The 12,813-nt window shown below is 49.0% G+C and overlaps 1 protein-coding gene across 3 annotated transcripts in view; it reads right to left on the reverse strand.

Annotated features, from left to right (window-relative positions):
* Positions 1-12,813, reverse strand: part of SOGA1 (suppressor of glucose, autophagy associated 1) — a 69,010-nt gene that overhangs the window by 38,187 nt on the left and 18,010 nt on the right. For all 3 annotated transcript variants that reach the window (XM_006921790.3, XM_015597057.2, XM_015597056.2), the window contains exons 2-3: positions 11,433-11,657; positions 5,286-5,444 (exon numbers count right to left, since the gene is read on the reverse strand). In XM_006921790.3, coding sequence (XP_006921852.1) covers positions 5,286-5,444; positions 11,433-11,657 — 384 coding nt within the window. The remainder of the gene's footprint in view (positions 1-5,285; positions 5,445-11,432; positions 11,658-12,813) is intronic.

The raw sequence follows: 12,813 nt of genomic DNA on the forward strand, positions 1-12,813 counted from the left end.
GGAATGCCAGTGCCAACTGCTGGACCCCGAGGGCACACGCTTTGGCATGGCATGTAGCAGGGACTTCCCCACCCACCAGCAACTTACAAGGCCGCCTTCGAGCATCCAGGGTGGTGCCTCGAAGCATTCTTGGTCTAACGGCTCCCAGTAGAAGCATGAGCTCTGTCCTCCCTTGTCTTTCTCCAGGGGACTAGTGGAGCCTGTCCTTGCCCCTCAGCCTGCACAGAGAGGCTGCCTGAGTACAGCTCTGAAGGGGTCCCCTGCCCTCTAACACATTCCACGCTTCCATGCTGCCCGGGAACAAAGACCAACCTTCAAGGAATAAAATGAATCTTCTGCCAAAGCAGCTGGGTAGATTTTCACCAAACTTTGAGGGGATGTTTGGAAAGGTCTCACTGAAACACAGACTGTGCTGTATTTGCGAAATTTACTCTAGAAGGGACATGGGGTGGGGGTGCCTCTCAAAGACTGAGGCATTCTTCCTCCAGAGTGGTTGAAACAGCTAGACAGAGAGGCTGTGTGGCTTCTGGCTGGAGGAGACCATTTTGGGGGAGGAAACAGAGTGGTTTAGGCATGAGCCCCAAATCAAAAGGCACAGGGATAGACATTGCCAACTGTAGGTGTTCATTTGCAATGTAACTGCTCCTTCCAAGGGTGGGGCTGACATGGAAAGCTCCTTGCCAGAGGCAGCAGATATGTATTGGTTTAACAAAGGTAAAAGCTTCTCCAGACCCACAGCTCTCGTAATGGTTGGGAGGGTAAGGATAATGATAATCAGTAGTTACTAAGCCCTATTCTCTGCTAAGCACTTTACCTGCTTGTCTCCCTTAATTCTCACAAACACCTCTCAGAAGCAGGAATTAATATTCCCATTTTATAAATGAATAAACTGAGCACTGGAGCAGTTCTATGATTTGCTCAATGTTACAGTTATTTGCAAATAAGTGGCAAAGTCAGAAGTCAAACTCAGGCCCAAGAGACTCCAAGTTTGCGTTTGCCACACACCACATAGACCATGGCTAGCTAGGTTGCATTAGATGACAACACCAGGAGAACCGAGAATTGAACCCAGGTGACCTGAGGCCATGGTCAGTGCTCTTCCTACCCCAACAGAGTGGGAATCAGCACAAGAAGCCTGTGCCAGAGAAGGAGGTACTTGACGAAGTGAGCAGCCTCTTCAGAAGTTCTGAGAACACAGCAGGGCCCTAGAAAGGCCCCTGGATGGGGAACGGAGGGCAAGGGCATCACCATAGGAGTCAGTGTGGCTTTGGGAGGTAGAGTTCTGGCTTCGAATCCTATCTATCTTTCTCTTTCCCCAGTCCCACCTATATACAGCAAGTCTACTCCTTGATATATACCCAAGAAAACTGAAAACATATATTCACACAAAAACTTGTACACAAATATTCACAGTAACATTATTCATAGCCAAAAAAGTAGAAACAAGAGAAATGTCTATCAACTGACAAGTGGACAGACAAAATGTGCTATATCCATATAACGGTTATTATTTGGCCATAAAAAGAATGAAGTATTGATACATGCTTCAAACGAATAGACCTTAAAAACATTAGGCTAAATGAAAGAAGCCAGTCATAGAAATTCACCTATTGCATGATTCCATTTGTGTGAAATTTCCAGAACAGGCAAATCCATATAGACAGAAAGTGGATTAGTGGTTGCCGGGGTCTGGAGGGAAGGGAGAATGACTGACTGCTAACAGGTACAGGGGTTCTTTCGGGGCAATGGAAATGTTCTGGAATTGCACAACATTATGAATATATTAAAAACCATTGAACTGTATACTTTTAAATGATGAGTTTTATGGTATGTAGATTATATCGCAATTAAAAAAATTACCAAGAAGATTACCACCTATGAAATGGGAATGACAGGACTATGTACATAAGGAAGCTGTTGTTACACATGAGGACTTACACAAAATGCTTGGTGTGGTGCCTGGTACAGAGCAAACACTCAGACACAGCAGCTATATTATAATAAATCATGTCAATACTGATATTGGCTTTCTGCTTAAAATACATGAAGGGGGAATGATACTGATAAGGGGGAGGCTTGTGTTACAATTCTTGAGCTGCAGCCCAGCTGGGCAACAGTGCTACCAGAGAGCATGGCTAGGGATGGTCACCCTCTCTAGCGAAGAGCAATCTCCATGGCAACCACATCAGCTCAGGCCAGGGGCTCCTGTTCTCAGCCGGGTGACAGCATCGTCACAGCAACCTGTCAGGATGGCAAAGGCAGTTCTTGATGCTCTGGCAGAAGAATTACTAAGGGACCCTTGTCTCCATAGAAACCATGTCAGGAAGGAAAGGGAGTAGGGAGAGGGCAAGCAGCAAATAAACACAGAGCCACGTCTCCTTGCCCAGATCCTGAGATACCAAGGAGCACATCAGGGAGGGCTAGACCAGCCTTGCTGACATTGCCTTCAAAGGGGTAGTGAACTAGTGTTTCATGAAGACCTACTGTGTGCCAGGCACTGCAAAGGGCTCTTTACATGCTTGACTGCATTTAAAATTTCACTAATAATACCCAAATATGTTATTATTAAAAAACAAATAAACCAAAATATGGCATTAATAGTATAAAAACAAAAGTCATTCCCAACTCCACTCCTACTATTTTTAACTCCTCAGTTTAGCAGATTTTCCTCCAGACTTTTGCTATGCATTTGCATATATACATACATGCTTCAAAACCAGTTTGTCCTGTATGGCTTTTCAAAATAATTAGTGGATTGCACAGTATGTATAGTTCTATAACTTTCTTTTCCTGCTTAACTATGTACCTTAAATATCTTTGCATTGGTCCGATCCCGGATTTTGGCACCAAAAGAAAAAAAAAGACCTGTGCATGTCAGTACATACAGCTGACTTTTGAACAACATGGGGGTTACACATAGCCCCTACTCTGCAGTCAAAAATTTGCATATAACTTTTGACTCCACAAAAGACTTAACTACTAATAGCCTACTGTTGACCAGTAGCCTTACTGATAACGCAGTTGATTAGCACATATTTTGTATGTTATACTGTATTCTTACAATAAAGTAAGCTAAAGAAAAGAAAATGTTATTAAGAAAACCATAGGAAGAGAAAATACATTTATGGTACTATTGGAAAAAATCCATGTATAAATGGACCCTTGCAATTCAAACTCATGTTCTTCGGGGGCCAACTGTATATATTTACCTTATTCTTTTTTTTATTATTATAGTAAAATAAACATAATAAAATTTACCACTTTTAGCCATTTTCAAGTATACACTTCAGTGGCATTAAGTACATTCATATGTTGTCATCCATCACAACCGTTCAGCTCCAGAACTTTTTCATTATTCCAAACTGAAACTCTACTAAAGTTACAAAAACGCTAATTCCTCAATTGTTCCTCCTTCAGCCCCTCATGACCACGATTCTACTTTCTGCCTCTATGACTTTGACTACCCTAAGTATCTCATGTAAGTGGAATCATGTAATATTTGTCCTTTTGTGTCTGGCTTATTATACTTACCATCATGCCTTCAAGCTTCATCCATGTTGTAGCCTGTCAGAATCTCCTTCTTTCTTAAGGCTTACCAATAGTCCACTGTGTGCACATACTACATTTTTGTTCATCCACCAATAGACATTTGGGTTGCTTATATCAATAATGCTGCTCTGAACACGGGGGTACACATATACGTTTGAGTCTCTGCTTTCGATTCTTTTGGGTATTTTCCCAGAAGTGGAATTGCTGGCTTATTTGGTTATTCTCTGTTTCGCTTTTTCAGGAAGTGCCATACTATCTCATTCTTTCTAACTTCTCCATAGTGTTTGATGGTCACCCAGTGTTATTAATGATCATAAGCGACCTTGTATGATGTGTACTGTTATTATCCTGACATCACAGATGAAGAAACTGAAACTTAAAGCGGGAAGTGGCTTCAGGGTCTCAGCTGCTTCTCTGCCAAGGACGGGCTGGGTGAACTCAGGCAAGCTGTCCCTCTCTAGGTCTCAGTTTTCTCTCCTTTACAATAGGAACAGGCCGACCTCCAAGTGCTTTCTGAAATCGTCTCCTCTTTTCACTACCAAGGGTGGCAGCAACAAGATGTGTGATGATGCCTTGTGTTATAGGTCAGGCCTTGGGGGACAGGAGGCTGCCTGAGAGAGGCTCCCTGGGAACGGGCACAGTTCCACAGCAGCCAACACCCCATGTCCTCATACTATGAAGCTATTGGTACATCACACAAACACGCCCAGAGGGAAGGGCAGCTGAAGGACTATGCTGGCTCAGGACTGTGGTGTCTCAGTTCTAGAACGCTGGCATGCCTGCCCTCGGGGAAGGTAAAAGAGTTATGTCCCAGAATGATGTACGATCCTAGCATACCTCATGAGCAGCCAGACAGCTGAGGCCCAGCTATGCCTCTGGGGCCAGAAGCCACCGCGGGGCTGTCTGGAACATAGACCCCTGGAATCTACAGAATTCCAGCCTTTAGGGGTCACCTCAGCTGATGGTTTCCAACTGGCGTTCTACAGAGCCCACTTGGCCCTGCAAAACCTTGAGGACGTCCTCCCCCTTCAGGGGCTATTTTCTTATCCATAAAATGGGTATGATCACACTCATTGAGCCTTTATGAAAATTGAGATAATGTGTCCAGAACGCTGTTGGGTGCCTTACATGCTGTTCACTTAACATAACATGCAGGAAGAAGAAAGGACATGCCCGGTGGAGGGACTGGAATGATCAAAGGCAGAGAGGCTGGTGTCTGGGGGTCATATTCAGGAAGTGCCCAGTGTCCTGAAATCTCTGTTAATACATTGGCCAGAGGCCTAGCCCTAGCACTGACTTTATATTGAGTGGCAGTCCCTAAAGCATGTACACACAAGTTATCCCAGCTTGTCCTCACAATGGCTTAAGGCATTATTATCCCATTTTATAGATGAGGAAACTAAAGTACACAGGGCTAGGCACCATGCTGGGCATTGTTGCATGTTCCTTCAGTTAATCCTCTGACAGCTATGGTCCTGCGACGGATGACTGTCTCCTTCATGAGCCTGTAGTCTAGTTGTGGACAGGAACCGGTGTCTTTCATTCACTATCTATTGTGTCCTTAGTGTCCAGCACACAATGTACACAGAAGGTGCTCAGGAAATGTGTGCTGGAGGAACAAATTAATAAACAGCTCTGCCAGGGAGGGCTAACCATGCAGAGACACTGGCTAGGTGGGGCCGGCACATGCCCACTGCCGCCGGCCTGGCCCTGCCTGGGATAGACCGGGTCCTCACCTCTCTCGGCCGCTCCAGCTCCGTCTGCAGCACCTGCTTAGCCAGCTCTGTCTCGATGAGCCGCTGACGAAGCTCCTCGTTCTCCTCCTCCAGCCGTGCCCGTTTCTTTTCCACTGCCTCAAGCTCCTTATGCAGCCTCACAGAGATGTCCTTAGAGACCTGGGCAAGGGCAGGTGATGAGCAGGGCGTTAGCAGGCTGAGGGGCCACCCCATTTGGGCTGCAGGGCAACCCCTGAGCAGGCAGGTTCTTTCACCACTTAGCAGTTGAGAAAAATGAGGCACAGAGAAGTTAAGTAACTCACCAAGGGTCACATAGCCAGGAAGTAATAGAACCCAAATCCAAACCCAGGCACCCCGTGTTCCTTATGTCTATATCATAGTTCAGCTCTCAGAAAGCTGTAAAGTCCCTGCCTGATCTTAGAAATGCTTTTTCATTCACATGGGGCCCTTAATGCTTCCAAATGCCTCTTCCAGCCATCCTGTTGCCAGTCCTCACAGAACCTGTGACTGGGCCAGAAGGTCATATTAAAGAGGAGAAACTCAGAGCAAGATGGGCAGCCCCAGAGCCACTTGAACCCCTTCTCTGCCACTAACTAGCATGTGATTCTGGGCAAATCATTTCCCTATTCAGTCTCCTTAACTACAAAATGAGTGCAGTAATAACAACACCAACCTCATGGGCCCAACAGGACTGAATATTGCACAAAAGGCTTGGCCCACTGGCTACACAGTGAGCGCTGGGTGAGTGGTAGCTGCTGCTTTGAGAAACTGAAGCCCAGAAAGAGGCAGAACTTGCTGAAGGTCACAATATGATCCCGAGGCCTGTTTCCAATCGTCTGGGATATAAAACATGCCCCAAATGACAAAGCCTGGGCAGGTGTCCAAGTCATCCCTGCAGAAAAGAGCTAACAGAGCTACAAACTCAATGCTGGTTCCAGCACTCTGCAGCAACAGTACCCCATTTCCTCGAGGACACCCTCTGTCCCATCCTCTGCTAGCTGGGAGTGAAAGGCCAGGAAAGGGGGACTTTAGAGATGAGGAAGGTCCTTCTGAACTGGTAGATCACAATCAGCCCTGAGTGAGCTGGGCACTATCACTGGCTGAATACTTACTGTGTACCAGATTCATTCATCTTCTCCCAATTCTGTCCCCACTTTACTGGCAAGGGAACCGAGGCTCAGAGTGCAAGTGACTTGCTTGGGGTCACACAAAGTTGGTGTGCACAAAGCTGGGGAGGAGCCCCAGGGATTTGGCTGAGGGGCCAGTGTGACCAGGGCTCTGCAAGGAGTATTAGGGTTTGCCAACAAGAGTGGGGTAGACAGCCCAGCACCCAGTGCCTGCCAGTGTCGGAAATGACCACGCACCTCCTCCCTGCCGGAAGGGAAGAGGGCCCTCCCTGGCTCTGCCCTCTGCCTGGGCCCAGGCCCAGCTCAGCATAGACCCCTTGGCAGTGTGCGATGCAGGCCAGGAAAAACAACGGCCAGAAAGGAAATTCAGCACTGCCTTCCCCTCCCTCCATTGCCCACTGCCTCTCTCTGCCCCTGAAGCTCTCCAAGGACAGTCAGAAGCTGACCCATAAGGCTATTCTCACAGCCCCTCTGGGCCATCAAGCTTTCTTCTTTCACAAAGTGGGGTGAGCAATTCCTCGCTATCAGAACAAGGATTTTGCAAGGGGAAAAACCAGATCCTTGAGCCCGATTCCAGCACTCACTGGGTATGTAACCCGGGACAAGTTAGTTAACCATTCAAAATCTCAGTTTGGTCATCAATAAAGGGGATTGACATAGCTGAGTCACGAGTGCTGCTGTGAGGAATAAACAACATAGTGCTTGGGCTGGTGGTTGGAATTTACTAGGTGCTCAAAAAATACGATTTTGAATACATGGTCAAGATTATTTCTTCACCTCTATGCACCAATGTTTACCCAACCTGGCCTAACACACCCCACAGCCTCACTCTTAAGGTTTGGTGTCAGGGTTTTTGCTGGAGGTGTTCATTCAGCCCCAGGCTCTAGGCTATGGTCCCCAGTTTCGGGCTGTTAGGTCACCCAGTGAATCCCTGTTCTGATCAACATTTCATTCATTCATTCATTCATTCATTAGTTCGTTAGTCCATCCGTCCATCTACCCGCCCATCCATACTGCTCAGACCCCGGGAATAGGAGTGGTGGGGCACAGAGATCAAGGCCCTGGACCACACCTGGGCTCCTTCACATCTCTGAGTCCCAGCAGCAGCACAAGGTCTGGCATACACTAAGTGCCTAACGAATGCTGGTTGGATGAACAAACAAATCCAAGGCTCCAACAAGCAAAAAGATGGATGAAGGAGTAGATGACTGAAATATGAATGCTGCACCTGCTCTCACTTGGCTGGGGATGCTTCCCCCAACTGCCCACCCCACCCACTACCCAGGGACGGCTGTGTCCTGACTGGAGTGAGAGAGCAGCTGCTGGGGGCCAGGGCTCCTCTCCCAACTATGTTTCCACCTAGACCAGTTCCTCTCCATCTGGGGGGTCGCCCCGTCCCCGCCATGACCTGGGAGGCGCTGCATTCCCCATCAAGAAGTCATGATCTATGTGGATTCCTGGATCCTTCTGGGTTCCTGAGTGACTCTATGGATTTCATCCCTTCCAGGAGTCCCCACTCGCCTTCTGCTGCATTCCCCATGGGATCCCTGTCCCTGGGTGCTCGCCACCCTCAAGGGTTGTTATGTCAAGAAAGCCCAACCTCGGGCATCTTACAGGATTCTAATGTAGACAAGAGCCCTTAAACTCAGATCCCACAGAGCCCTGTGCCCCTGACGGAGGCCAATGAGAGCAAAGAGCATGCCGGCCAGGAGGGCAGGAGCCTGTGGCCTGGGCTTGTCCCCTCTCCTCTCTGAGCCTCAGTGGTCCTGGGCCCCCTCAGCTCTCACAGGTGATCACAGAATCATTTATTACTTCCCAAGCACTTGCCATGTGCATTTCTTTCCATCAGATAGCTCTTTGATTAGTATCCCCATTCTGAGGCTCTGAAAAGAAAGGTCATTTGCCTAAGGTCACACAGCTAGGAAGATACAGAACCAAGATTTGAAACTGGTTCAACTCTAGAGTCTTGCTCTCAACCTGACCCTGTTATTGGCCTAAAGTGAATTGACAATTTATATTAATATCAACAATAAAACTATTAATAGTAAGCCCAACAGTGAGCTTAAACTGTCAGATGCTCATTGGGCCCCACCTGCTTGTCTCATTTGATCATCTTTTGATCCTCCCAACTCCTTCTAAGGTAGAGGGGCTGACATACTACAGGAGGCAAAGCAGCTGCAGCTTCCGGAAACCAGGGCAAATCCCCAAAGCACAAACAAATGCGCTCAGCCATGAGGTCACTGTTTACAGCGCTGGGGCCTGGCTCCTGCCAAAGGCAACCAGCAGCCTCCACGCCATGGCAGCCCTGCCTGCCAGTTAGCTTAATGGCCCCTCATTCATCAGGCCCTCAGGGGCCTCAGGGTGTCCCTGTCATTCTGAATCCTCTCGGAGGGAGATGGGAACTCACTAAGGGACTCCCCTGGCAAGGCAGCATCTGAGCTCTGTGTGGCTAAATATTCCCAGGAACCCTGGGAGGGTGGGAATGTCACCCCCATTTTACAGATAAGGAAACTGAGGCTCAAAGAAGGGAGGTACCTACCTGGGTCACCCAGGAATAAAACCCAAAGCCAGAACTTTTTCTCCAGCAACATTTCTCAGAAAGGAAATGTTTTGCTGGCATGTTCTTGAGCCTTCTACAGGAGTCCCACCAGGTAGGAATTTATTCCTGGATCCTGGACCTGACACTCGGGGCCTGGGAATCTGCATTGTGAACAAGCCCTCCGGGTATTCTAATCCACCTGGGAGGCTGGATTCTGGCCACTTGTCCTGCCAGTGCTTTATAAGTCTATAAGTTATAAATTCTCCTGAACAATAACACCACAACCAACATTCGCTCATTTGCTTAGATATGTTGCATCCTGCGTCAGACACTGTGCTCAGCATTGTCTTTATTTCATTTTATTCTCACAAAAATCTCTATAGGTAGGGATTAGTTTTATCTCCATTTTCCACATGGGGAAACTGAGGCTCAGAGATGTGAAGGAGCTTTCCCGAGGCCAAATAGCAAGCAAGCAGCAGAGCGGGTCTCTGCCCTGCTTCCTTCTCCCTGAGGTTCAGTAGGTCTCGTAGGCTATGAGGACCGGCAGAGAGCGAGAGAGCCTGGGTGCAGGGAGAGGGTGAGAGGGGGAGAGACCAAAGCCAGAGGTTTCATTCATGGCACCCTCACCAACGACCTCCCTGCTTGATAAAGCCACTGGAGCTGCAAAAGCCCTGAAAATTTGGCTGGTCTAAGCCCCACATTTAACGGAGGAGGAAATTGAGGCCCTAAGAGGTGGGGGCCAGTCGGGGCATGGGTCAAGGAGCTGGCAGAGCAAGTCAGAGAGTCCCCAGGGATACCCTCCTAGGCAGCTCCTGGACATGTCTCCACCTGGGTCCATCCAGCCCTCCCAGGAGGTACCCAGGAAGTCAGCACATTGAAGACCTCCAAAAAAATGCCCTAGAGCACCTTCAGCACACAGGGTAAAGTGTGGTGGCCAGAGGCATCCAGCCCAGGCATGTGTGGTGAGCTCAGCACTCCAGCTGCTGAGCAGGGAGAAGAGGGAGGGAAGAGGGAAAGGTTGATGCTGATTGGCTAGTTCAAATCCTAACAGAAGGGGCCGTTCCCCTCCCCTCTACCAAGCCCGACCCCCCTTACACACACACACACACACACACACACACCCCTCCCCCCAGCCCTTCTCAGCTCCTCCCATGGAGGCCCAGGCAACCGAGCCAGCCAGCTCCCGGCTCCTACCCCCCTCCACCCTTCCTCATCGCCCCAAGGCTGACTTTCTGTGTCTCTGCCTAAAATCCCCAACTACCTGGGCCCAAACTCAGATTCCTCTGAGATTCCCTGGCTCTTCTCCACTCCATAGAACCCCCAATCCAGTGCCTGGGGTTTGAATATCTGTGTCACCACTTGTCCCAAGAGTTGCCCTCTCAGGTAGAGGTGCACTTTGGACTTGGAGACATAACCTTTCTGAGCTCAGTTTCCTCACCTATAAAACAGACCCTGAACCCACAGTGCACAAGGAGACCGGAGAACGTGGAGGCTGGCACTCACTGTTCACCTCCCTCTGCCTGTCCAGGGGCCCCTTCCTCCAGAATTTCTCCTTCCCCTTCTCACCACACCCGCTTCTGCCTCAGGCCTCAGCTCAGATGTCACCTCTGCAGGAAGACTCCCTAGGGGCCTCTGGTTGGCTGCACCAGGTGCCCCACCCCCAGCTCCTACATCCCCCCTGATCACACTGGGCTGAGTTCTAAGAGCAGGGGGCTGGGTCTTCTCCCCACCAAGTTCTCAGCCCCTGATCCGGAGCTCACAGGGTAGAGAGGCAGGGTAGACCTCTCTACTGGAGGCCTCATCTGCCAGCCTCCGGCCCACCCCTCTACTGATCACTGAGGCATAGCAGCGAGGTCAGGCTGTGAGGTAAGGCAGCGAGGCACGGGAGGATGAAGGTCACGTGACTGTGAACAGGTACTTCCTTTCTTTGAGCTGTGGCTTCCTCATCCAGAAAATGGGAATAATTCTGGGTGCTTGTAGTGATGTTTTACCTACATTATCACATCTAACCATCTTAAAACCCTGTGAGGTGGGGGCTGCCATTACACTCGTTCTACAGATGAGGAAACTGAAACGCAGGTGACTTGCTCAAAATCACAAAATTAGGGGATACTGGAGCCAAGATTTAAACCAGACCAATCCAACTCCAGGTTTTCGCTACTCTCCCATTAATCAGCACAATAACAAAACCTTCACAGAACTATGTAGGGACAACCAGAGCCCCAGAGCCAGCACCAGGTATGTGGCTGCTACTCAGACAATAGCTGCTGTTGGTAGGACTCATATTATATCACTTTGGGACATCCCTGGTCAGTGGCCTGTTGGTTCACCATGGATCCCCACTTTACAGGCGAGAAAGTTGAAGCTCAGAGAAGTGGTGTGACTTGCCCAAAGACATACAAGGAGCAAGCTGCAGGCTGATCTGGGCCCCACTCAGACTCAGGGTCCACCTATGGGGGTTTGGGGAGACCCTGGGTTTACCTTGACGTCCTGCTCTAGGCCGCGGATGAGTTCACCATCCACCTGGCCGGTCTGAGCAGCACGGAGGCTACGGCGCTCAGCCTTGCGCAGCCGGTACTGCAGGATGCGGCAGGTCTTGCTGGCCTGGTCCAGCTGCTGGCGCAGCTCCTGCAGCTGGTACACATCCTCCTCCATGTAGACGTCACGCATCTCCAGCATCTCTGCCCGCAGCTCCTCAATCTCGTCCTGCAGGGGGAAGAGGTGGTCAGTCACTGGGCCCTGTGGCAGTGGCCAGCATGCCTGAATGCAGGCCACACCCAGCTCTGTCTTGGGGCCTGGGCGTGGTAGGCTGAATAATGCTCACCCTTCAAAGATGCCCCTGTCCTAATTCCCAGAATCTGTGAATATGTTAGCTTACATGGCAAAAGGGACCTCGACATCAAGACTGGGAGATTTTCCTGGGTTATCTGGGTGGCCCAATGTAATCACAAGGGTTCTTATAAGAGGGAGGTAAGGGGATCAAAGTGGGAGAAAGTGATGTTGTTAGGTAGCTAGTCAGACATGAGCGACAGGGGGAACAAAGAAATTTGGGCGGCCTAGAGACCGCCCAAAGAACACCCCGATGGTAGTAGAATTCTGGGTACACATGTGCACACTAGGCAAAGAGTTATAGAGCAGCCAGGTGTCAATCAAAATGACCTCACTTGCCGAAAACACCTAAAAACACCTTTGAAACCACTCATCACAGCCCCAAATATAATGCGGACTTTCCCCTCCTCCTGGGTTACAGCTAGCCAGTTTTAGGCTTAACCTGTCTTCTACCTCATAATGTGCTTTTAATAAATGAATATTTTATTAAATATTCATATATAAAATATTCGCTAAGTTGAACTTCATTTCTCCAGCAGTGAAAAGGACCTAGAGGTGTGTGTGTTACCGGAACTCGGAACTCGATGCTCCAATAGTAACAATGTGACAACAGAAGCAAGGTTGGAGTGAAGTGCTTTGAAGATGGAGGAAGGACCTCGAACCAAGGAATGCAGGCAGCCTCTAGAAGCTGGGGAAGGGAAAGAACTCTCCTCCAGAGACTTCACAAGGAACGTAGCTCTGCCAACACCTTGCTTTCCAGACTTCCGACCTCTAGAATTATAAACTAATAATCTGGGATTGTTTTAAGCCACTAAGTTTGTGGTAATTTGTTAGAGTAGCAATAGGAAACTAATAAGCTGGGGAAACAGGAGGCTCATTCACCAAGCATTTTATCAGTGCCATCTGTGTACCAGGCCCCTGATCAAGTGCCAAGCATAGGGGCAGGGAGAAAGAGGGTGACCTAGACTAACATGGCCCCTTCTTTATCTTCTGCATGGAGCCCCAAGTCTCACTGGGGAGAGACATAGTAATC

This window comes from Pteropus alecto, unplaced genomic scaffold, assembly GCF_000325575.1.
Source record: "Pteropus alecto unplaced genomic scaffold, ASM32557v1 scaffold45, whole genome shotgun sequence".
Lineage (NCBI taxonomy): Eukaryota > Metazoa > Chordata > Mammalia > Chiroptera > Pteropodidae > Pteropus > Pteropus alecto.